The following is a 27,652-nucleotide window of genomic DNA, read 5'->3' as shown; positions in this document are numbered from 1 at the left end:
GCTCAAAGAGGCAAACTGTCACTTAAGAAAATAAAGTCTATTATACTAGGTTGGTGCAAAAGTAATTGCGGTTTTTGCCATTACTTTCAATGGCAAAAATTGAAATTGCTTTTGCACCAATCTAATAATAAATCTTTTAGAGGAAAAAGAAATACCACTGACTATTTTCTTATCACCATAAAATCACACAATTTTAATCACAAAGGAGTCAAAATAAATGGACATTGTTTAGGCCACACAAGCATTTTGGAGACATGAACTCACAAAATGCACTTCTATCTACCAGGCTATGTAAGGAACAGCTCATTACACAACTACACACAAGAGACACACTCACAATATGGCACTCCAGGCCAGCTCTAGTCCCAGTGTCAAGCCTCTATCTGCCTGTGTACCCTTCATTAACTCAGGGTTTGTTTATTTACTCCTAGATGTCACTAATGACTATTAGCTATTTTACCTGACCATCTCTAATTAAATTGTATTTTCTCTTCAGTCTTGTAAAATCAGCTGGTTTGAACACTTCTGACTCATTAACATGATCAACTGGTTTTTAATAGATGTAAGCTTCGTCTTTCACTGTGGGAAGGAATTATTATTAGGTAAACTCTGAAATACTTTATTTTCAATCTGTGTGACTTTTGGGGCTTTCACTTGCTACACTATGGTCTGAGGCAGCATAATAGTATCACAGTGTTTGGTCCTAATATGCTCTGGAAGTAGGACTTCAGCCAAACACCTGTACTCATTTCTTCTATTTAGTGGAAAGCTGTCACAGCATAGAAGAGAAACTTCTGAAAAAAAGTTACAGATGGGGCTGGGTCCAGTTCAACAATACCTCCTTTATCTTTTACCTCTTTGCATTTCAGTGTCCTTCTCTATGAAAAAGGAGAAGAGTTATTGACACATGTTGTCAGTATTTGAAAATTTCAGTAAACCAATCCCTCATTCCAAGGAAGAACTGGAAAATGAGGGAAATAGAATCTTTTGTGAGTTTTAACTTGAAATATAAGATCAACATTTAATAGTAGTTATAGTGATTATTGAAACAGGTTTCCCACCAGAATCACCTGTGGAGCTTTTTAAAAATTTAGATACTTAGATTTTACTCTGGAACAGTGCTGCCCAATAAGACTTTCTTCGACGATGAAATGTTCTAGAAGTATGCTGTCCAACACAGTACCCACTAACCACGTGTAATTATTAAGCACTTGAAATGTGACTAATGTGACTGAGGAACAGATTTTTAATTGTATTTAACTTTAATTAATTTAAAGTAACCACATGTGGCTAGTGTATTTCAAATCAGACAGCATACTTCTAGACAAATTGCTTTTAGTGTGTGCTCCTCAAACCCGCAGCACCAGAAACAAGCACAGACTTTTCCTTGTCTTCAAAATCTATGCTATGAAAAAAGGCCTGCTGAAATTTCTTCATATTCCAACTAAAGGAGAAAATAATGGAAGTAATTCAAAGCAATTTGTCTAAAACCAGGAGTTCACTTATACATACAGCCTCTGAGGTAGAGTGGATAACAAATCCCTATGTATCAGGAAAATTACCTGATTTTATTATAAACCCAAAGCAGAGGATTACATTAAAATAAACCACATGTATTACCTAAATATTTCCATTGCAAAAGTCACGGTTATGCCTATCAAGCTCTATATTTTAATCTATTGAGTTTGGCCTAAATCTCAAATGAGACTACAGTGGAAAAATGGATACATATTCTGGTCCTTATTATGCTCCTTAGCACAAAATATATTTACATTAATAATGTACTTAGAGAAAACAGATGGAAATTTTAACTGCTAGTTTATGGGCTCTAAACAGCGGGCAAAGGAGCATCTTCTAAGGAAAGAACTTTGTCCCAGGTTCTACTTCTGGATATAACAGTGGTATCCCTGATGCACCAACAGGAGGGCGCCCATTTAGACATGCCTTCCTTGGCATGAATTAGGTCATTAACAGTTTGCTGCACTCTTCCTATGTTATCCTGATACACATTTGTAGGGCCTTGGCTCTAATTCTGGGGGCTGTCTACAGACCTGACAAACATGGTAATTTATTTTGGTACTAAGTTCACTGGCCCAGATAGGCATCATTAAGACCGTCATTTGATATGTAGAACTAATCAGCCAAAGTGATTTTATATTTTTCATAAATGCAAAAACAATAGCAAATAAAAATACTGTATTCTAAATTATTCTTAATTCATATAGTGAAGGTGTTTATGGGCTAAAATTATAAGGTTTCCTGGTGATTAGAGTTGAAATATTATTGATCATCATTTCAAAGGTTTTATGTGAAACTTGAGAAAATATTGCTTTGACACTGATTGTACTCCTTTAGTAAAAAATTGCTGTGTACTTTCTGTTTCACGTGCTGTGCTAAGCTTTGTGTATCATCTTATTTATTCCTCACTAAACGCCTGCAAAATGGGTGTGATTATTCCCATTATACAGATAAGAAAACTGAGGCTTGGGAATATTAAATTTTTTGTCCAGGTCCACATAGTTGGTAAATGCCATAAGTAAGGAAAAGACAAAGTCTGGCCCCAAATCTCTTTAAAGTGTACCAGTGGCCATCAGTTTAGTGGATTTTTCTGAAATGTGTACGAATATTCCAGAAATTTTAGTCATTCTTACTTTGAACATATTGGAGGTACGGTTACTTTAAGTCAGAGAAAACTACTGAATTATAGACTGTTATCAAAATACTCTTTTATCATCTCAAGCATATGGAACGGCTCAAAGGAACCACTATCTATGAATCATCTGTGGAAGTCTGCTTCTCAGGTCTTTCAAGAATTTGATGATTAGCTTCCAGGCATGCAGTGAACCCAGCGCCTCCAACTGTAAGATATTGGGGATCAGTTGAGCATTTGAGTTGGTGGGGGACAGTAGGGCATAGCATTTCTGTCCAATATGGGATTCCTCTATGGGAAATCTTTGAACCAGTAAAAGCTGGTTCAAAGCCACCCATTGGGCTGAATGAGGCTGTCTCAGAGCTCCAGTGCTGTCTGAGACTCTTCTTGCCCAGTCTGTTTTCCTTCCTACTTGCCTTTCACAGGTGTCAGACCTGCATCATAGTCTGAAGGTTCTCTGCCTACTCCCAATCTTTCTATCAGTTTTCTTTCAACAGACATTACCCTAATACAGCTCTTATACTTGTAACTCTGTCTTATTATCTGCTTTCCAGAGGATCCAGTCAACACAACCACTAAAAAAATATTTTCACGTAATGGCCCTACTAGGCCTGTTATTAAAAAAAGAGATTCAACCAATATTTGCTAATGTTCTGTCATATGGAAAGTGCTGTCATGAATTCCATGGGGAGACTACCTGATACAAACAAAGAAACAAGTGTGCACCTGTAATACAGACTATGCTTCATACAACCCTTTAATTCCCGGTAGTTCTTAGGCAGGACACATCCCAAGGAGTCTTGGAAGGATTACTCTGGTGATCCTTCTATTAAAGGATGGCTGGCTACTTCTATTAAATTAAATACTATTCTACAGTTACTGCAGAAGAACAAACCATATTTTAAAACTGTTGGTGACTTACCTAAAATATTATTTAAATGTAGGGGTATCAATAAAGAAAGATGCAACAGCTAGGGGACTCAAAAAGTATACATGGAGGATTCTATTTCCTTATCTCAGAAATTCCTTTATTTTTCATTTTTCCAGTATTCATCTAGTGAAATTAGATTACAGTCTCCTTTAAGAAGAAAGAGAAAAATTTTATAGATGAACAGTGATGCATACAACTTATCCTCTCCTGGCAACTTCTTATTCTACTGTTTCCCCAACTGAATTAATCTCTGCACGAAATGTATGCTGTTTAAGATAAAAAGCATTCGTGTTCTTAATATGATTTTTCCCTAGGTTTAGTAATTCATTCAACAAATACTTACCAACACCAACTCTGAACTAGTTATTGTATAAGTAGGTAGGAATAAAATGGTGAGCAAAACAGACATGGTTCATACTCTTTTGGGTTTAGAATCTAGCTCAGTGCTTTTCAAACTTTAATGTGCCTACGAACCACTGAGATGTTGTTAAAAATGCATCTTCTGATCTAGGAAGTCTGAAGTGAAGTCTGAGATTCTACATTTCTAACAAATTCTCAGGATGCTAGTGATTGTAATCCACAGGTCACACTTTGAGTAACAAAGAACTAGTTTATTGACTCTAAGTTGCTGTGGTATGATACATTCCTATACTGTGAGTACTTCCTCTGACATTTTTGAATCAATGAATATTGCTAATATAATGGAAAATACATGTTTTTACCATGATGCCTGCTGGATGGAATTTTAAGCTGAGAGAGCAATGATTACAGGAATATGATTTACTGAGAGCAAAAAGTAAGAAGCCAGGCATCAAATGACATCATGATGGCACCAAAGAATCATGGAGTTCCTAGGGACAGGTAAGAAGATGGCCTGTGCGATTATAAAAAGTCAAGAAACAGCTCCTCCTTGTACCTCTGGTAGAATTTGGCTGTGAATCCATCTGGTCCTGGACTCTCTTTGGTTGGTAAGCTATTGATTATTGCCACAATTTCAGAGCCTGTTATTGGTCTATTCAGAGATTCAACTTCCTCCTGGTTTAGTCTTGGGAGGGTGTATGTGTCCAGGAATTTATCCATTTCTTCTAGATTTTCTAGTTTATTTGCATAGAGGTGTTTGCAGTATTATCTGATGGTAGTTTGTATTTCTTTGGGATCGGTGGTGATATGCCCTTTATCATTTTGTATTGCGTCTATTTGATTCTTCTCTCTTTTCTTCTTTATTAGTCTTGCTAGCGGTCTATCGATTTTGTTGATCTTTTCAAAAAACCAGCTCCTGGATTCATTAATTTTTTGAAGGGTTTTTTGTGTCTCTATTTCCTTCAGTTCTGCTCTGATTTTAGTTATTTCTTGCCTTCTGCTAGCTTTTGAATGTGTTTGCTCTTGCTTTTCTAGTTCTTTTAATTGTGATGTTAGGGTGTCAATTTTGGATCTTTCCTGCTTTCTCTTGTGGGCATTTAGTGCTATAAATTTCCCTCTACACACTGCTTTGAATGTGTCCCAGACATTCTGGTATGTTGTGTCTTTGTTCTCGTTGGTTTCAAAGAACATCTTTATTTCTGCCTTCATTTTGTTATGTACCCAGTAGTCATTCAGGAGCAGGCTGGTACCATTCCTTCTGAAACTATTCCAATCAATAGGAAAAAAGGGAATCCTCCCTAACTCATTTTGTGAGGCCAGCATCATCCTGATACCAAAGCCGGGCAGAGACACAACCAAAAAAGAGAATTTTACATCAATATCCTCGATGAACATTGATGCAAAAATCCTCAATAAAATACTGGCAAACCAAATCCAGCAGCACATCAAAAAGCTTTTCCACCATGATCAAGTGGGCTTCATTCCTGGGATGCAAGGCTGGTTCAACATACGCAAATCAATAAATGTAATCCAGCATATAAACAGAACCAAAGACAAAAACCACATGATTATCTCAATAGATGCAGAAAAGGCCTTTGACAAAATTCAACAACGCTTCATGCTAAAAACTTTCAATAAATTAGGTATTGATGGGACGTATCTCAAAATAGTAAGAGCTATCTATGACAAACCCACAGCCAATATCATACTGAATGGGCAAAAACTGGAAGCATTCCCTTTGAAAACGGGCACAAGACAGGGATGCCCTCTCTCACCACTCCTATTCAACATAGTGTTGGAAGTTCTGGCCAGGGCAATTAGGCAGGAGAAGGAAATAAAGGGTATTCAGTTAGGAAAAGAGGAAGTCAAATTGTCCCTGTTTGCAGATGACATGATTGTATATCAAAACCCCATTGTCTCAGCCCAAAATCTCCTCAAGCTGATAAGCAACTTCAGCAAAGTCTCAGGATACAAAATCAATGTGCAAAAATCACAAGCATTCTTATACACCAATAACAGACAAACAGAGAGCCAAATCATGAGTGAACTCCCACTCACAATTGCGTCAAAGAGAATAAAACACCTAGGAATCCAACTTACAAGGGATGTGAAGGACCTCTTCAAGGAGAACTACAAACCACTGCTCCACGAAATAAAAGAGGATACAAACAAATGGAAGAACATTCCATGCTCATGGGTAGGAAGAATCAATATCATGAAAATGGCCATACTGCCCAAGGTAATTTCTAGATTCAATGCCATCCCCATCAAGCTACTAATGACTTTCTTCACATAATTGGAAAAAACTACTTTAAAGTTCATATGGAACCAAAAAAGAGCCCGCATCGCCAAGTCAATCCTAAGCCAAAAGAACAAAGCCGGAGGCATGACGCTACCTGACTTCAAACTATACTACAAGGCTACAGTAACCAAGACAGCATGCTACTGGTACCAAAACAGAGATATAGACCAATGGAACAGAACAGAGCCCTCAGAAATAATGCCGCATATCTACAACCATCTGATCTTTGACAAACCTGACAAAAACAAGCAGTGGGGAAAGGATTCCCTATTTAATAAATGGTGCTGGGAAAACTGGCTAGCCATATATAGAAAGCTGAAACTGGATCCCTTCCTTACATCTTATACTAAAATTAATTCAAGATGGATTAAAGACTTAAATGTTAGACCTAAAACCATAAAACCTAGAAGAAAACCTAGGCAATACCATTCAGGACATAGGCATGGGCAAGGACTTCATGACTAAAACACCAAAAGCAATGGCAACAAAAGCCAAAATAGACAAATGGGATCTAATTAAACTAAAGAGCTTCTGCACAGCAAAAGAAACCACCATCAGAGTGAACAGGCAACCTACAAGATGGGAGAAAATTTTCACAACCTACTCATCTGACAAAGGGCTAATATCCAGAATCTACAATGAACTCAAACAAATTTACAAGAAGAAAACAAACAACCCCATCAAAAAGTGGGCAAAGGATATGAACAGACACTTCTCAAAAGAAGATGTTTATGCAGCCAAAAGACACATGAAAAAATGCTCATCATCACTGGCCATCAGAGAAATGCAAATCAAAACCACAATGAGATACCATCTCACACCAGTTAGAATGGCGATCATTAAAAAGTCAGGAAACAACAGGTGCTGGAGAGGATGTGGAAAAATAGGAACACTTTTACACTGCTGGTGGGACTGTAAATTAGTTCAACCATTGTGGAAGTCAGTGTGGTGATTCCTCAGGGATCTAGAACTAGAAATACCATTTGACCCAGCCATCCCATTACTGGGTATATACCCAAAAGATTATAAATCATGCTGCTATAAAGACACATGCACACGTATTTTTATTGCGGCACTATTCACAATAGCAAAGACTTGGAACCAACCCAAATGTCCAACAATGATAGACTGGATTAAGAAAATGTGGCACATATACACTATGGAATACTATGCATCCATAAAAAATGATGAGTTCCTGTCCTTTGTAGGGACATGGATGAAACTGGAAACCATCATTCTCAGCAAAATATCGCAAGGACAAAAAACCAAACACTGCATGTTCTCACTCATAGGTGGGAATTGAACAATGAGAACACATGGACACAGGAAGGGGAACATCATACTCCGGGGACTGTTGTGGGGTGGGGGGAGCGGGGAAGGATAGCATTTGGAGATATACCTAATGCTAAATGACGAGTTAATGGGTGCAGCACACCAACATGGCACATGTATACATATGTAACAAACCTGCATGTTGTGCACATGTACCCTAAAACTTAAAGTAAAATAAAATAAAATAAAATAAAAAAATAAAAGTAAATAAATAAATAAATAAAAAATTAAAAAAAAGAAACAACAGATGCTGGCAAGGCTGTGGGGAAATAGGAATGCTTTTACACTGTTGGTGGGAATACAAATTAGTACAACCATTGTGGAAGACAGTGTGGCGATTCCTCAAAGACCCAGAACCAGAAATACCATTTGACCTAGCAATCCCATTACCAGTATATACCCAAAGGAATATAAATCATTCTGTTATAAAGACACATGCACATGTATGTTGATTGCAGCACTGTTCACAATAGCAAAGACATGGAATCAACCCAAATTTCCATCAATGATAGACTGGATAAAGAAAATGTGATACAAATACACCATGGAATACTATGAAGCTATAAAAAGGAATGAGGTCATGTCCTTTACAGGGACATGGATGGAGCTGGAAGCCATTATCCTCAGCAAACTAACACAGGAACAGAAAACCAAACACCACATGTTCTCACTTATAAGTTGGAGCTGAGCAGTGAGAACACATGGACACAGGGAGGGGAACAACACACACTGGGGCCTGTCAGGGGGCCAGGGGGAGGGAGAGAATCAGGATAAATAGCTAATGCATGTGGGGTTGAATACCTAGGTGATGGGTTGACAGGTGCCATAAACCACCATGGCACATGTTTACTTATGTAACAAACCTGCACATCCTGCACACATATCCCAGAACTTTAAATTTTATTTAATTAAAAAAAAAGAAGATGGCCTGTGAACATGTTAGCACAGTCAGGGCAATGACTTACTCTCCTCAAAAATGGCACAGAGCTAAAGGGGCCAAGGGAAACATTTTAAAATTTTTTCTAAAATCTGCTCTTTCTTAATCGGTCGTCACCTTTCAGCCCTCTCAAGTATACCACTAAAATTTTTCATTTGGGATGTCAAAAATACACAAAGGTTGGTCCTGTTCAAAATGTATAATCTCACAAATAAAAGGAGGCTAAATTTATTTGACTAGACACCATATGCTCATAAGCAACTGCTTATGCAAATTGTCAAACTATTATATCTTAAAATGGATTTGTGGGAGGTGGAGGGTGGAAGGAAAGAAGCAGGTTAATTTAGTTTTATGCTATTTGAAGCCAAGAAAACAGGTCATGTGGAATTGAGCTGGAAGAAGGGTTGAGTTTTTTCATTTCTTCTAGAGTCAAAAGAGAAAATCAATCTGAGATATAAAAAAGGGTAAAGTCTCTTTGATTTCTACAACCCAAAATGCCCAGGTGCCAATGCATGCAATGAAAGACTGCAGGCATCTTAAACTCATCTACAAATATTTACTTTGCCAGCTAATCTTTAATAGTAAGAAGAACTCCCATTAATAATTTAAACGAGACTTGGCCAGAAAAAAAATTCAGACAAATGAAGGGGTTAGCAGGAAAGGATCATCAAGGTTAGCTGTGAAGGTAGGTAGGTATGTTTATACTACACACTCATATAAATACATCCCCACATGTGGATGCCAATGCACAGAACAGTGAGATGGGTTTGCAAGGAACCCATCCTGCAAGATCAGAGACAAGTCTACCTGGTGAGTTGTAAATGCTGGCGACTTTGCATACTTCCCTGAAGACAGAAGTGGAAAATTGATGATAAAGAAGAGAATAAGTCAAATTCATTATACTGCTCACACTTATACACACCATTATGAAACGCAACAATCATTTTGGATCTTTTTTTTTTTGGTTTTTTGTTTTTACTCGTTTTTTTCTTTAGTACCCAAATATCTGAAAGCTGATTTTTTAAAATTTTATTATTATTATACTTTAAGTTTTAGGGTACATGTGCACAATGTGCAGGTTAGTTACATATGTATACATGTGCCATGCTGGTGTGCTGCACCCATTAACTCATCATTTAGCATTAGGTATATCTCCTATTTTTCTTTTTTTGAGTTTTTTAGAAGCAAGAGAAAAACAGAAGTCAGTTGAAAATGTTGTTACTGATGAGTGAAAAAGATATTAGGTTTTGCTGCCATAGTTACTTGCCAGAAAGTTCTTTTTTCTTTTCTTCTTTTTTTTTTTTTTTTCTGGAGATGTACTATTTCACTTCAAAAAATGAAAGAGTTTGACAGGTGATTCTAGGGGATCTCTCACTTACAGTCTGGTACTGAGGTGGCCCTTAATGTCACAAAACAAAATAGGAAGTTCCTTTATAAAAATCAAAGAATATTAATTTAAACGCCTATCATAAATTTCTAAATTAAAGTCTGGCCTAAACACCAAAGCAAGCTATTTCAATCACTTCAACAAAAAAAACTAGCATGTGAATCAAAGATGGTGGTTATTTGACTGGAAGCAGACATAATCCAATATAGCTGTATTAGTTTTCTATGTCTACTGTGACAAATGACCACAAATTTTGTGATTTAACATAACACAAAATTATCTTTTCTTTTCCTTTTTTTTTTTTTTTTTTTTTTTGAGGTGGAGTCTCGCTCTGTCGCCCAGGCTGGAGTGCAGCGATGCGATCTCAGCTCATTGCAAGCTCTGCCTCCCGAGTTCACACCATTCTCCTGCCTCAGCCTCCCGAGTATCTGGGTCTACAGGCGCCCACCACCACACCCTGCTAATTTTTTGTATTTTTAGTAGAGACGGGGTTTCATTGTGTTAGCCAGGATAGTCTCCATCTCCTGACCTCGTGATCCGCCCGCCTTGGCCTCCCAAAGTGCTGGGATTACAAGCGTGAGCCATTGCGTCCAGCCAACACAAAGTTATCTTATAGTTCTGTAGATCCGAAGTCTGACATGGATCTCAGCAAGCTAAGATACACTTGTTGGCAGGGTGCCTACCTTTCTGGGGGATCCAGGGAGGAAGAATCCATTTCCTTCCCTTTTCTAGCTTCTAAAGGTCACCTGCTTTCCTTGGCTCATTGTCTCCTTCCTCCATCTTCAAAGCTAGCAATTCCTTGTCTCACTGCCATCTCTCTGGTTCTCCCCTGTCTGCCTCCCTCTTCTACTTCTAAGAACCCTTGTGGCACTGAGTGCATCCAAATAATCAGAATAATCTCCCTATCTGATTAGCAACCTTAGTTCCATCTGTAACCTTAATTCATTCCCCTCTGTCATGTAACAACATATTCACAGGTTCCAAGGATTAGGACAGCCTTAGGACATCAGGATTTTAAGGACATCTTTGGAGCCCATTCTTCTTCCTACAATAATAGCTTTCTTTAGCTGGAAGAAATGAGGAGCTAAGAAAGACTGTAAATATTGCCCTTACAAATATACCCCTGTTCTCCAGCAGTTTTAGCAAGGCTTCATATGGCCCCAATATAGAATTTTACATATTATAGACTGAATTAAGAGATTCAAGAACCAACTTAATAAATGCCTCACATGTATTGAAAGTTTTGCTCTTTAGGTTTAATCAGGAAATTTAAAACTAAACAAAATATTGTTTTTGTCATCAGTTTTATGATAGAATATGAAGAAATAAGCTTATTTTATAATAGTTCATTTTGGTACAAGTCAATATATTCTTTTGTAAAAGAACAAAAATATTAGTCTCTCTAATTGGAACATAAACTTCACATCGTTCAATTTTATATTTGGGTTTTGTTCATTACCCTAATTTCAGAGTCAGGTAACTAGGATAGACTGTTGTGGTAAAGATCAGTAGTGTTCACCCATATCTGATTCTCTCCTCCTTGGGCACAGGAAAGACTGTACTTCTCATGCCCTTGGTGGAAAGTTGGGCCACATGACTAGCTTTAGTCAATGAAGTTGCGAGGAAGTAATTTCCAAGCTGAAGAATTTATGTGTGGGTGTGCTACTTCCAATCTACTTCTGCTGCTTGTGGGAACATTGAAAGCCACATGCTGAGATGGTGGTGGTATAAAATAGACGAAGCCTTGGTCCTTAGTCACTGCACAGGGAATATCTGCCCTGAGAGATTCCTTCCCACATAGGACTTTATAGGAATGAGTTATAAATCCCTTGTTACCTAGGTCACTAGGTGTATTTGTTACAGCAGCAAGTATAGCCTAGCCTGACCAATACAATTGAGAAATATCATATTGTACTTTACAGAATCAAAGACACCATCAATTTTGAAATGAATCATTATATTATATATCATTAATAAAACTGCTATCCATGAAATTATGATATGCGATCTATTTTAAGATGGATCTCAATTTCAGAAGTGTTCAAATGTGCAAAACTCTGCATTTTAGACTGCATGAAATATGGTATATGTCTAATTGTAAGGAAACCTAGAAAATTTTAAGACTTGCCTCATTTTCTAATAAGAATATCAAACTTGAATGTTGAACTATTAGGAGAATAAGTCACACAGATAAATTTCTATTTATAATACATTGTTAATTTAGTAACAAATTTAAACTTATGTTCTCATATTATACAAAATATTTAGAGCTACTGCTTTTTTCCCACTCTGAAATTTCATGAAATACAATTATTTAAACTCCTCACATGCATACTGACTAAGTATCCTTGTCATGACTATGAGTTGTGCAACTCCTTACTTCCAGCTCATATTTTTCAGATAAAGCTCTCCTTGATATCTGCATAGGAAACTGTCAGTACAAGTTCTATCTTTTTCTTAGCTTGTCTGTGCTATTATAAGAAAATACCATGGACTGGGTAACTTATAAAGGACAGAAATTTATTTCTCACAGTCCTGGAGGCTAGGAAGTCCAAGATCAAGGCAACAGCAGGTTCGGTTGTGTGGTAAGGGCTGCTCTCTGCTGCCAACATGGCGCATTATTGCTTGATCCTCTGGAGTGAAGGAATACTGTGTCCTCACATGGTGGAAGGTGGAAGAACAAGAGGGATGAACTCACTCCGCCAAGCCCTTTGATAAGGGCACTTAATCCCATTCATAAGGAGGGAGTCCTCATGAGTGAATTGCCTCTTAATGACCCCACCTCTTAATACTATCACATTGCCAACAACCGAGTTTTTGAGAGCAGACATTCAAGCCATAACAATCTTAAAGTACAAGTACAGTCATGCACTGCAAAATGACATATCAGTCAACAATGAACCACATATACAGTGGTGGTCCCATAAGATAATAATTAAACTAAAAAATTCCTATCACCTAGTGACGCAGTGTAAACACACATACCGCACTGTCAGTCATATAAAAGTATAGTGCATACAAGTATGTACAATATAATCATAATTATGTTACTTTATATATTTACTATACTATACTATTATCATTATTTTATAGTATACTCCTTCTACTTATTTAAAAAATGTTAACTGTAAAACCTTCAGGAGATATTCCAGAGGAAGGCATTGTTATCATAGGAGGTGACAGCTCCCTGCATGTTATTGTCCATGGAGATCTCCCAGTGGGATGAGATATGGAGGTGATAGGCTGATATGTGTGTTCGTGACTTCGTTTTTAACAAAGAATTCAAAAGTTAAAAAAATTAATGTTAAAAATAGAAAATGCGTATAGAATGACATAAAAAAGAAAATATTCTTGTACAGCTGTACAATGTGCTTGTGTTTTAAGCCGTGTTATTATAAAAAATCAAAAAGTTTTTAAAATTAAATTGTATAAAGTAAAAAAGTTACAGTAAGCTGAGGTTAATTTATTGTTGAAGAAAAATATTTTAAAAATAAATTTAGTGTAGCCTAAGTGTTATATATACAGTGCTTATATATAAAGTCTACAGTAGTAAACAGTAGTGAATATCCTAGACCTTCACATTCACTCACCACTCACTCACTGACTCACCCGTGGCAACTTCCAGTCCTGCAAGCTCCATTCATGATAAGTGCCCTATACAGTTGTACCACCTTTTATACTGTGTTTTTACTGTCTATTTTCTATGTTTAGATATACAAATACTTACCACTGTGTTACAATTGCCTACAATATGCAGGACAGTAATATGCTGTACAGGTTTGTAGTGTAGGAGCAACAGGCTATACCATAGAGCCTAGATGCGCATTAGGCTATAACATCTAGGTATGTGCAAGCATACTCTCTGATGTGTGCTTAAGGATGAAATTGCCTAATGACACATTTCTCAGAACATATTCCTGTCATTAAGCAGTATATGACTGCATTCATGTGAGTGATATTTGAATAGGTTTTTTGTATGTTGTTGTTCATCCTGTGTCTGTAATTTTTATAATATAACTACTTACTATTCTTTTTAAAGTGCTTTTCAAAGACTTGTTAACAAAGACATCCCAGTTTTTCAACCTACGCTAGGGCAAGAGTCAGGTTCACAACCTCAGTACTGTAAGGCAGCATAGGATATGTTCTAAGAAAGGAGAAAAATGGTCAGGGAGATTAGTCAAAGAGTCCTGGTAGAAGACATCTTCTGACGTCAAATCAAGGAGGACGTCTTTGAGCTGGGTCTTAAAAGATAAGTTCGATTCTAACAAGTAGACAAGAGGTGATAAGCACCACCTAACCATTCTATATCTGACTTGGTAGTAATAGCTCCTGTCACTGATTGAATGAAATACAGTAACAGACATGTATGTTACCGTATGTTAACATATGTGTTATATCAAATACATGTTATCTCACTTCATACTCACAGTAAATTTTTCAGATTGGTATTACTAACTGCATTTTATTGATGAAAAATAAATTTGAAAACTGCAGATCACAGAAATTATGTTCCTTAAAATCACACTGCGATCACATGGGAAAGTCAGGACTCAAAGGCAGATCTGAAAGATTCCCTTTCATATAGCAGCTTAGCTTTCTTTGGGCATCATAACAATGTTCTCCAAGTGGTAAGCACATAAGTCTGGAGCACAACTGTAAAACCAGCATGCATGGAAAATAAATGCATCAACTAAAGGAAAACCATACTGTGGTATGTGCAGAGCACTGTCTGAAACACACATTATATAAGGTTTTACTCTATTACATTTGTTTCTATCCAACCTTAAAGCTATGATTGATACTTATTTAATTTTCTGCTTCATTGATTTGTTCCAAATCTGAGCCATGATGACCCCAGCAAGGCCACTGAAGGATGCCCTCTGCCTTACTAGCATGACCTTTAGTATAATAACTACTATATGATTTATATTTAGCTAAGGGATGATCCATGGGATCACATATAGCCTTCCCAGGTGGTTTACTTATTTTGAGAGGTCCATGGGTGCTGGTTTTCCCCATGAATACCTGACGTTCTGGGACTAATTTTCCCCCTATTTATATTACGTTTGCTTAGGATGCCATGTCAAAGTGGCTTGTTGGGCAGATGTTAGTCAGCACCCAGCTTAATTTTTCAAATTGGATATAATCTTTGAAATTTTAGTTAGCGACTTGTCGTACAGAAGGAACACTCTAAATTATTAAATATGCCTCAGGGTGGAGAATCAGCACATCTTCATTCAGTATTAGATTCACTGTAATTATCCTCTAGAACTCAGAAATTAGTGAGAACTGCAGGCATCTTTATTCCTGAGAGCAAGTATTAGAGTCAGGAGGAAATACTACTATGAAATGCAAATGTAACTCAGTGGAATAAGTGACAATTATGAAATAAAACCACCATCAATTTATCTTTATAAATCAACTCTTGAAGACATCTAAAGCTCCGGAAGTGATGGAAGATCTAGGAATGTGGAAGTAACCCCTGGCATTTGTTTGGTCTTCTTTTCTGAGAACTAAAGAGCCAGGCAGCTCCACCAGCTTCTCCATCTTGGGCTGGGCATTGGAGTCTGAGCTATCACCTTTTGTTGTATTATGCTCCAGTGGCCTTAGTTAGCACTAGGTCCTTTTAGATCTGCTGGTAGGGCTCTCTGCTACTCAGATGTGTGCACCTCCACCCCCAACTATAAAGACTGAAGAGAGAGGAGCTAAAAGATTCCTGTCCCTTATCTCCAAATAGCCAACTTTCCTCCTTGGAAAGGACCCCAAAGCTTTGTTAACACTCCTTGTGGAAGACAATGTTGTTCAGCTGACGTTAGAAGAAAATCTCAAACCCCGTGATCACCTTCTGGATTAAGGAGTTTTGTCCCAAGTGATACCCAAAGATCTTCCCAATTGCTTTCTATCTCCACGACTTCACTCACGTCTTTCTTGGCCATTCATTAGCTAACACATAGACAGCTAAGCATTACATTGTTCCTTCTGAATATTTTAACTTTTTTTAATTTATCAATTTTATTTAGGTATAATTTATATACAATAAAATGCACTAATTTAAAGTATAGAGTCCAGTGAGTTTTGACAAATTTACACATCTGGGTAGCCATCACCACAATCAAGATAGCAAACTTACAAACTTTTCTATCACAAAAAAAGGTTTCCATGTGCCCTTTTAGAGTCAACTCCCACCACCACCACCCCCAGGCAACCACTGGCCTAATTTCTATTACTATAGATAAGTACTTCTGGTTCCGGAACTCATAGAAATGGAATCATTCAGTATGAACTCTTTTATGTGAGGCTTCTTTCACTTCACATAATTTTAAAAGTATTTATCTATATTGTTGTATGTATTGGTGTGTGTTCCTTTTCAGTGTCAAGTAGTATATATGCCATTGACAAACTACACATTTGCTTATCCTTTCACCTGTTGATGGACACTTGATTTGTTTTTTATTTTGAGTACTTATGAAAAAAACTTCTAGAAACATTTGTGTACAGGTCTTCTTGTAGACGCATTTTCAGATAACTATCTAAAAGTGGAATTACTGAGTGAGTAGAGGTTTTCTTTCAGATAACTATCTAAAAGTGGAATTAGTGAGTGAGTAGAGGTTTTCTTTTTAAAATTAAAACAATAAAAACATATCATGTTTAATTAGCAAAGTTCAAATCACTTTATTTCCACTTGGACATTTAAAAAGAAGAGGTGATGTCATAAGTCATAGAACAGCCCAGAACTGTAAAGGGCATGTGGGGTTCCTACAGGCAAGCAAAGCACAACCACCTACAGGTCAGAGCTATCTCTGAGTACTGGGCTCAGTGATTGCTTAAAGAGTGGCTGAACGGGAAATGAAGAGGTGACAGCTGGTCAGGATGTGGGTAAGCAGCCAAGGCCTACTTCACTGCATTCTCCACATCTGAATGGTGGGGTAGGGAGTCATGCTCCTTGTAGACCCAGACCCTAGAGTCTCAGGCTATTCCAGCTTTGGAAAAAATACTGCTCTGAAAGTCAGCTGTGAGTTGCTAAAAAATAAAATAAAAAACAAAGGCTAGAGTACAAAGAAGTTCCTGGCAAAAATTAATGTGCAAGATATCATTAGCATTACATATAAGAAGTTAAATGGGGATAATTTCTTTAACATTCCAGTTGTACTTTCTCATTTGATTATAATGGTTACCCATGACTTTCACTAGATTAAATCAGCTATAGTCAACTAATGCATATCAAATATAAATAATAAGTCTTATCCTGTCTTTCTTCTCTGCAACTAACTCCTCATATGCCAGAGGGAACTTTCCAATTCAACATCAAAGACTAATTAAACGTTTGGTGTAGGAGCTTTGAAAGAATGACTGTATAATTTTATTTTACATATACATGCCAAATAAAAAATATATAAAAACTTCCTTTCGGTGCTGAAAGTTTGTAGTCTAATCTTCTAAAAGGCAAAAAATAATTAACCACTTCAGAGTTCATCAACAAATTGTCTCATGTTTCAAAATTTCACTTCAATTAATCTCTGTGATCACTAATTTTCTGGTAGTTGCCCACCATTCTAATGATTTGTTAAATCCAAAGGTTGCATTTTCTTTTTTTCTTCTTTTTTTACTTTTATTTTAGGTTCATTATAGTACTATTCACAATAGCAAAGACATAGAATCGACCTAAATGCCTATCAAGGTTGTATTTTCATAGTTCTAAGTTTATTTTTTGAAGTTAATATTAAGAAAGAATAGCATTTAGAAAGTATGAATTTTCAGACAGGAAAAAATAACAGAAATGTTTAAAGTATTTTACAAGGCATCTGATCCACCTAAAACTATTATGTATTTGTTCTAATCTGATAGTTTATCATAGAGGCCTAAATAGTGTTTACATTACAACATGAACAAAGTGGTCAAAGAAGTAGATTTGACGACTTCCAGTTTGGCTGGTAAATCAACACACTGTCTACCATACTGAAACCTCCATGACAAAAGACAAAATGAGAGGTAAGAAGGACATAGCTTGGGTTTTCCATAGTAGCTGGAACCTGTGGTCAAGACTAGCTTGGGAGTAATTTGGCTACAACAGTTCACAAAAATTAGCAAAGAGACACATGACAAAGACTCTGCCTTTTGAAAGTCCAGTTCCTTTGACATGTTTTTCTGTTTCTTACAAGTCGATTGCTTCTACCCACCACCACCGAAAACACACACTTTGGGGGAAATGGAAAGGGTGGTATACTAGATAGAAAGCAGGAACTCTGTTGTCCTTAAGCAAATCACTTAATGTCTTTGGCTTCTCATCTATGAAATGCAGTATTAAGTACTTTTCCTATGTGAAACCAGAAAGAAGCTCAGACTTTTTGGCTCTAGACCACCCATTCAATATCCTGTCCTGGGGCTTCCTATGCATAAATAGTGATGGCTCTGTCCTCCAGCAGAGCACAAGCCACAGGTATCGGGAGCTACATATTGCCTAACTTTCTCAGCTTTCTGTCACTGGAAAAGGGTCCGATCCAGACCCCAAGAGAGGGTTCTTGGACCTTGCACAAGAAATAATTCAGGGCAAGTTCATAGAGAAAAGTGGAGGCAAGTTTAATAAGAAAGTAAAGAAACAAAAGAATGATTACTCCATGAGCAGAGCAGTGGCATGAGCTGCTCTACTGAATAGACTTATAGTTGTTTCTTGATTATATGCTAAACAACAGGTGGATTATTCATGAGTTTTCCAGGAAAGGGGTGGGAAACTCCCAGAACTGAGGCTTCCTCCTACTTTTAGACCATATAAGGTAACTTCCCATGTCATCATGGCACGTGTAAACTGTCACGGTGCTGGTGGGAGTGTCTTTTAGCATGCTAAAGTGTTACAATTTACACATAATGAGCAATGAGGATGACCAGAGGTCACTTTCTTTGCCATCTTGGGTTTGGTGGGCTTTGGCTGGCTTCTTTACTACAGCCTGTTTTATCAGCAAGGTCTTTGTGACCTGTATCTTGTGCTGGCCTCCTGTCTCACCCTGTGACAAAGAATGCCTAACCTCCTGGGAATGCAGCCCAGTAGTTCTCAGCCTTATTTTACTCAGCCCTTATCCAAGATGGAGTCGCTCTGGTTCTAATGTCTCTGACATTTCTATTTTTAGAAAGAGAAGTCCATGGGATATTTCTATACTTCCAAATTTCACTTTTGGAAATTAACAAATAATATATTAAATACCATAAAAGGCCTAAGACAGAAATCCATCTGAAATACATATTTGTTTGTCAAGAATGTCTGTTACAAGATGGCTTCCATAGCACCATTTTAAAAGCTGGCTAATGCCAATCTAAAGAGCTTCAGGTGCTTGTCTCCCTACAGCTGAAGGAGGCAGCACAGGCTTTAACAGCTCTAGTAAGAAGACTTCAAGTGCAAATCTGGGATGAGAAGACAAGATAATCCAAGGTTCACTACCTTAATTCTCAATTTGAGAAGAGAGCTAAACTGCTGCCAAAGAGAGTTGTTGCATCATTTTGCAGCCATAAGGATGCACTTGCAGACCTCCAACAACACAGAGTGCAACTGGCCCAGGATCCCAGCTGCTGTGCTCTGAAATCCATCTCTGCATTCTCTCAGAGGCTACGATGCCTCCCGACGGGCTACTACTGGAGCACAGTAGGAATACAAAGGCAGGCCTGTAGGATGGCTGACTTTGCTAGAGGACTTCCTGATGCCTTTGCTACCTCTGACTGCAGAGGAATCTAGTTCACCTTCACCAAACCTCTCTTTTCACTTGGAATAAGACTTTAATCAGTGGTCTAATGGTTCCCCTGGTTTTTTCTAGCTCTTCCATATTTTCTTTTATATAAGCATTTTCTCTAAAAGTAATGTTGCAATTGTAGTCCCGTCTTAGCATCTGCTTCTCAGAGGACCAGACTAACATTCACTCATGTATTCATCCACTCTTTAATTCACTCAAGAAATATTTATTGAGTGCTTAGCATGTTCCTGGAACTTTGCTCTAGGCACTGGGGAGACTGGTGAACAAGACTGAGAAGACACCTATATTGATAACCCTCCTCTGCTCAAAGTGTCGTAACTGCTTCCCCTTCTTTAGCACTTACTGTGTGCTGGGCACTGAACTAAGACCACTCCACATGCCACGTCTCATTTGCTCTTCACAACAACCCTGAAAGAAGGCATTATTATTCTTATTTCATAGATAAGAAAACTGAGACCTAGAGAGATTATGTTGTCAGGGCCTTCTCTGATAGGGCCAGCTTTTTTACTCCAAAACTCATGCATTTAACCATTAGCTTATGATGTACCTACTCCATTTGCATGTATTTGCTCCATTTGGACCACTAATTAAAGTCTTATTCCAAGTGAAAATAGAGGTTTACTGGAAGTGTACTCGTTTGCTGTGTGGTCTGAGGTAGCAAAGGCATCAGGAAGTCCTCTAGCAAAGTCAGCCATCCTGCAGGCCTCCCTTTGTATTCCTGCTCTGAGCACTTTTATTTTCTGGTAATGCACATCTGCATAGCTGATTTTCCAAAGCCTGGCTTCATTGCTTCAATTTAAATTTATGACAGTTGGAAGAACCATTTACAGAACAGGGAAGACACAGTGCTCCAGAGCATTCAGAGTTTGCACAATTCCAAAGTCAGGTTAACGACAACATTGTTTAACCCACCCAGAAGAGGTCTCTTACCAGGTGTGAGTTTCCAACTCATCCTCACTATTGCAAAGAAGATAAAAAGGACAGAAAAATCCTTGGCTTCTCTACTTTTCATCCTGGTCATAGCCCAGCCCTGGTAAACTGATAACAGGTAGCTGCATACACCCAGAGCTTCTCCCAGAGGCCAGAGAGGCCCACTGCAAAGTCAGCCACAGCAACCTGTGCAGCAGCTGTGAGCATCCTTCTGAAAACCAATGCAAACACATACCATGATATCCAAGGTCAGATGTGGCATCCTCTACAATTGATTCAAGTTTGTGGAGGTCCATGGAAGGAATAGGCTGAGACTCAGGCAGGTTCTCTAAAGTCGGTTCATCAGATTCCTTGTGGAAGGTAATTAACAATTCATGAGACGCTGATAGAAGGAAACAGCACTACCACAAATGAAAAAAAATTCTTATTTAGAAGACTACTTGGAAACAAGCCTACCTAATCCTCTCCCTTAAACGTTTTCAAACTTCAGGAGGTAAGTTGGGATAAGAGAAACAGCCCTGAATCAATGAGACAGGTGACCTTGCACAAAGCATTTAACCTTCATGGGCTTAGTTTCAGGATCATGACTAGATAAGCCAAGCGGGATGCCCAAGGTACCAATTGAAGGTACTCACTCCATTGACAGCTGAGGGGGGCCTCCTTCAATTTGGCACCTTGGGTGTTCCACTTACCACACCCTACTCCAGCCCTGCTCAGTTTCTGCATCTCAAAATTAAAGGTGTTAGCCTGAATGACTTACAAGTTCCCCTCTAGCTTTAAAGCTCTGTGATTCTATGAATTCCAATTTCCTAAAAGAAAAAGATCTAAGAGACCACATGATGAAAGAATTCACACTTCAAAAAAAGAAAAGGTTTAGCCAAAATCAATAGGTATTTCAATAAATCATTTTGCCTTTTTCCCTTAGTTTTGTGTGTGCGTGTGTGTGTGTGTGTGTATTTGTGTTTGAACCTGGAGCTGGTGCTGAGTTGATCTATTTTTCTTGATAAATGGTTTTCATGGGAAACTACTCCAAAAGTGTCTTTTTAATAAAAGAAAATTTAAAAGAAAATTCAAACTAATCTTAATAAGTAAAATGAAGCCATGCTACACTGCAGTGCGGTATTTGTGAGAATATCATCATAAAGTGTTTTTAAGAAGTCAGTTTTCTGTACTGTATGATAATTGTTTCAGGAGGCAAAACTGGTTCCAGATTTCAAAGGATCACTGAGAGGACACAGAGAACAGAGAGTACACGAAATACGTCTTTATGTGCACTTCAGAAATTATTTGAAAATAAGTATGCATTTGGACTCTCAATTAACTTTGATTTGCTGAGTTTCTCTTTGAAGAGAAAGATAGAATTTTTATAATTGTTTCTCTTAGAAAGAGAAGGACATGGTCTGATCTTTGGTCCCCATTACCACTCCATGTATGGAGACCTGATCTGCTATATACTTTTCACAGAGACCTAATTTTAGCCCCAGCAAAAATGTATATGCCACAGGATCAAAGACAGACCTGGCCTGTCTTACGTATTATGGTATCCAACTGTTTTAATCTGTCATTCTTTAGAGAAACAGTGCCTAACATGATTCCACATTCGATGGTGCTTCAAGATTTCAAAGCCCAAATTCAGCCAAGCAGAAAATGCCTGCGAAAATAAAAGGCCTTGTCAGCTAGGGTCTGAAAAACAAAGCAAGCCACTCTCTCTACATGCCTCAAATAATTTTTATAACATGTTTGAGAGGCGACACAGAGCCCATTCTCTCCCATAACTCTGATTCTCTCCTGTAAGTGCTTTTGAAATATAAAGTAGCTTGCTTCTGCCAGGCAAGAGAGATGCAAGAAGGAATAGAGAACAGAGCCCCAATAAGATTAGCAAGAAATTAAATCATAAACATGTATATGGGCAAGGGGAAGGAAAGCACTCAAAGATGGGAGCATTTTCCTCTTCCTCTTCTCCTTCTTTATCACATTTTTCTTTAGCCTCTTGCATCTGATTAATCTAATTTCTTTCCTATATTTATTTCATCTTTTTCAGCTCAATGAAGCTTTTTCCTGCTACATTTAAAACCCTTCAGGCTCCTCTGCAAAGTGTTCAGCTTCCCATTTTCTTTCCCCTTTGTTCTCTGGATATCATTAAACCTGCCTCACTTTTGTGCTTGTGAATATGATTAAACTTGCCTCTTCCCTGCCTTGCCACCTCTCTTCATCCTCGTCCTGGGGTGAACAAGAAAGTCTTCTCTCAGGTTGCTCCTCCTTTTCTTCCATTCCTTTTAAATGTGTTTTTTCCTAAAGAGATTATGACAAGGTCTGTTCAGCAGTGGTTTTCCAAGTCTTTCTTCATCTAGAGGTGAAGTGCTGCTTTCAGGACACCCATTTTCTATTCATTATTAATCAGGGTGTACATAGGAAACAGACCAGCAGCATAGGAATTAGCAGAGGGATTATAAGAAATGCAACATCTCAGGCTGCACCCTGGACTAACTGAATCAGAATCTGCATCTTAACAAGATTCATAGGCAATCAAGGTGCATTTCAAGTTTGAGAATACTATAAGCCACAAGAATTTGGAGGAGGGTCCACTGATTGCGGACCCAAGTGGGCTGACAAGGTTTTCCTGAAAACATTTGAAAGAGAGATGGGATGCTGACAATGTGCCAGAGGGAAATGACTGATGTGACTGCACAAAAGAGGGCAGGATGCCTGGGGATGCTGAGCCATCCAGTCTGTGGGCCTGAACCAGCTGGCAAGAGGACACAGTGTTGAAGCAGAACAGACTCAACAGCCATCTATCTGCCTGGAGCATTTCTGCTCCCATCAATATATAAACATAGGAAACATGCTTCTGGAAAGCTCAGGGCCAAAGACAGTGGTGACACTAATCTCAGAAGATCAAAGAATGAACCACAGTCTTTGTCCAGAACAGCATCAGCAGCAGTCGCTTCCCCTCCTGCTCCCTTTGCTCCTTGCTGATGGGAAGGGGATGAAAATGGGAAGTCACTGGGGGAGTGATGAGTTGGGAGTTCATAGGATCCTTGTGAAATCCTCTCTTTCTTCATCTGAGTTGGGCCAAGATCACAACTTTGTGTCTAGCTCCCTTGTTCTGTGGAGTAATATATGCATAAAAACATTTCTCGGGATTCTGCCTGTCATATGGTCTCAGGCTTATCTTCAGTTACTTCAGGGCTCCCAAAGGACCTTGATTTATAAGAGGAAGATAAGACCTCATAGAGTATAGTCATAACACCAATAATAATTCCATCCAATAAAAAAGAACACAAACATGGTGATCTTGAAAGGTCAAAGAAGAAAAGCAAAAAAGGTAAGTAAATTATCAGACACTAATATTTAAGCTCATACTTGAAACTACACTTCTTTTTTGCCATATGGTAACTTCAAGAATGAAGTCATTTGGATTTTATAGAACAAAATAATACCATGCCTGTACTTCTCAATTTTCAATCTTAGGGGGAAAATCCCTTAGAATCAGTGATCCCTGATTTATAAGAGGAAGACAAGACCCTGAAGAGATTATGACAAGGTCTGTTGAGCAGTGGTTTTCCAAGTCTTCCCTCATCTGAGGTGAAGAAAATGGGCTGCTTTCAGGAGGCCCATTTTCTATTCATTATTAATCAGAGTGTACATAGGAATCAGACTAGCAGCATAGGAATTAGCAGAGGACTTATAAGAAATACTTATTAGCAGAGGACTTATAAGAATACTTATTAGCAGAGGACTTATAAGATATACAACATCTCTGAGCATTCTAGAAAAGCATGTCCCCATTTCTATTGCTGAATAAACCAGTACTTTACACATGAACAAACTCAGAATTCTTATAATTCTGTCAGCCTCCTTGTCAGGATTTGTGGGAATGTGCAGTTCTCAGCACTGCAGGGGGACAAAGCAGACTGAACCAGAGAAGAAGACCCACCTTAACAGGCTATCATTTGCAGGGCCTAGAAGTGTGTGGGAAGCTGAAGAAACACACCTAGTTTTCAGAGGGGGCTTGAGTCCTTCCATAGTGGTGGCATCAAGACCCTTCTCCAACTAGGGATCCAGCCCTATTGTTGACCCCATGGTCTTTCAGCCAGCAGGTTCTTCACTCACCAAGTTCCCTGAGCAGGAAAGAACCCATCTCCCAATTCTCTGCAGCCTGCAACAGATCCCACAGGGGGGCTTCACTTAAATGGTGTGGCAGATGGGTGGGAAAAGGGGGATGGAATTGAGCACATATCACCATCATCCTCACATTGTCTGCTAACTGGTCCATCAAACAGAGGAAGACTCCTGAGGTTAGAGGAAGCTAGGCCTCTTATTGGTCCCCACTTGGGATTTTTAGAACTCCAAAGCACACAGAACCCCTAAATAATTGAGAAAGATGCATTACTGGCAGATCTCCCCCTTAAAGAGGGGCCCTGTCTGGCTGAGGGTGAGGTCTCCTGCATGCCCCAGGGCTTGGAGCCATCTGATAACTAACCTACAACAGAATTAGCATCCCTGGGGCTTGGGGGATTGTCCCCACAGCCTCAGGGAGCTTGGTGCTTCCTGCTAAAGGAGAGAATCTCTCACGTGCAGGGATCTCCATGAATAAAAATCAGAATTTGAGACAGTAGAAGTTCTCTATAAAAATGGCTTCATCCCAAGTTGCTTTTACCTGAAGTGCTAGGTTGGTATTGACATCTATTGCCCAAATTTGACGTTGTAAAGACCACCTTATTAATCAGAGCCTACCCAAGGCCTATGGAGATATTGTCAACCATTAGAGAAAATGGTGTTTGCTATTTACAGATTTGGAATGCCGAGGACATGAATTTGGGGTCATTTCATGTGAATCTGCAACTCTATTCATTATTGAACATCTATGGCAGTTAAAATTTGAATGAAAGTATTAACACAATGTACAACAAAATGGGTAGGAAACAAAATAAAAAGGAAAAGAATAAAAACCAGACAAAGAGAACAATGTACTAAAGAGGTAAAGCAACAATAGCATGGGTGGAATTAAAAATTAGATATACACACATTTGTTCTGTCAGCTAATCATTTTAACCCATCAGTTATGCATTCAGTGGCAATTCACTTGTCTCATACAGAGTAGGAGCTTGATTTTTGTTAAATGGATCAATTGATCCACCTCTCGCTACAGCCTCTTTGAATCGTTGTCACCAACTGTTGACCTACATTCTAGAATCCTTCCTGGAATTGGGTGAAGTTAATCTGGATGTTCTTGTTTTCTCCCTTGTCCCTTTTCCTACCCAATCATTGCTATGAATCTAAAGCAAGAAAAATTTTTATGTAAAATTTAAAATAAGAGGGTACTTACGTGGAGTACATCAACACTCAGCTGCTGAAAGTTCCGAGATCTCAATTCTTGCATTCGTTTGCTATTTTCTTCATATTTTTCTTCCACAATCTTTCTGTAAATTTAAAGTGAATGTAGAAAAATAACTGTGAATTGCTAAAACCATGTCTATATTATACAGATGAGTGTGATCCTTATTTCAACAGACTGACTGGGGGATTAGAAAGCCAGGCCATCAGGTCTCTTCCTCATCAAGGTGAATGTGGTGCAGCACCCAGCTGATTCTCTTTTAAAGCACACACAGGATACTCTGGTTCCTTATTCACCCTTACAAATCCCAAAATGCAGCAGCAGGAGAAGGCAGTGCTCCTCTCTGTGCATTCTCCAAGTGCGATGACAGGGCTATGTGTTCCCAATGCCTAGCACAGTGCCTAACACATACTAATAACACAAAAACTGCTTTCAGGATGAACAAACCCATAAAAAGTAAAACTAGAGCTACATATCAAAGGATTTATGAGGAAATATATGGGAGTCATTGTGCAGGGGAATTTTTCTAGACACATTTACTTTGTTTTCTCTATTACAGGAGAGTGAGTTTAAGAGACCTGCTACTAAACTGGAAGAAAGATTTTAGTTCTTATGATTACTTGTGGGCTAATTTACACTCAGGTTTTCATCCCTGAACACCCTTCTAGTCAAACTCTCTTGTCTCTAAAATGGGTACATTATAATTCTTCTGACAATAGAGTCATTTTCTAGCTAAAACACATGATCCCCCTTGATTCTACAATCAACAACTAGAAACAATTCCAATACAATTTATTCACAAAATCAAGACCAAACTTTATTTAAAACCATTATCTTCAAATAAGAAAAATATATTAGTGTATCATGTGAAAGATATGTGACTTCTTTGTATTAAAAACAGTTTTAATGTAAATATTTTGTAATCTGTATATGTTATTAAATTTGCCTTTTTAATCTGTTCCTATCAGAGATTTAATTTTCCTTTTACCCTCAGCCAATGACACGAATCATGGCACCTTGGAAATATCACCATTTCTGAGGTATTACAAACAGATTTGGGGCTGTGAGCTGATGCAATAGCTCAAGCAATTTATGTGAATATATTTTCCCAGTAAAACTCACACTCAATGTCATAGTGGTTTGCAGAATCCAACTTGTATTGGCTCAAGAGCAGATTGTGTAAATATCTTCCCAACTGAATATTAAATGGTATCATATTGTTAGCTTGATATTGGCCACAGTGGAAGTATTTATATCACAGAAATCAGCAAAGAAATCGGCAGTCCCCTTCAAACCCAGAGCTGGTTGTTAAATATTTACCAGCACACCACTGCTCACAATGTACTTTCATGGAAATCTTTTTCTACCCATTTATTAAAGAAAGCAAATGTTAAGGGAAAATAGACTCATAGATTCTTACTTGGCTTATCATGATATTCATTCTAAGTACAAGGACACCTCTAAATAATTTTTCAGATAAATTAACAAGGGAACAAAATGAGCAGGTTTGTGTTCAGGTTCTTTCTGTCTCTCTAGTTCTTGACTGGGGCTCCTAAACTACCAAAATATTGGCAGAGGAAGAAAAAATAAGAAAAATTTGGAAATTTGATAACCTACCAACACATAAATCAGTCTTTCAGAAATTGAGGCTCTAAGGCTCTTTGAAATTCCATTTTTATACATGTATTTTTTCAGCTTTATTAAAATTTAATTGACAAAAAATGTTTACATTTATATACACTATGTGA

The 27,652-nt window shown here is 38.1% G+C and overlaps 1 protein-coding gene across 41 annotated transcripts in view; it reads right to left on the bottom strand.

The window, feature by feature from the left end:
- NEK11 (NIMA related kinase 11) overlaps window positions 1-27,652 on the bottom strand; it is a 329,806-nt gene that overhangs the window by 156,234 nt on the left and 145,920 nt on the right. For 32 of the 41 annotated variants that reach the window (XM_063722193.1, XM_054552598.2, XM_063722195.1 and 29 more), the window contains 3 exons: window positions 25,896-25,989; window positions 22,751-22,858; window positions 20,802-20,916 (listed from right to left, as the gene is read on the bottom strand). In XM_063722193.1, the coding sequence (XP_063578263.1) occupies window positions 20,802-20,916; window positions 22,751-22,858; window positions 25,896-25,989 (317 nt within the window). The other 9 variants (XM_054552609.2, XM_054552608.2, XM_054552596.2 and 6 more) reach the window with 4 other exon arrangements.

The sequence above is a fragment of the Pongo abelii genome, chromosome 2, assembly GCF_028885655.2.
Source record: "Pongo abelii isolate AG06213 chromosome 2, NHGRI_mPonAbe1-v2.0_pri, whole genome shotgun sequence".
NCBI classification, from domain to species: Eukaryota; Metazoa; Chordata; class Mammalia; order Primates; family Hominidae; genus Pongo; species Pongo abelii.
The sequence above is the reverse complement of the archived record's forward strand: the minus strand, read 5'-3'. Positions and strand labels throughout refer to the sequence as shown.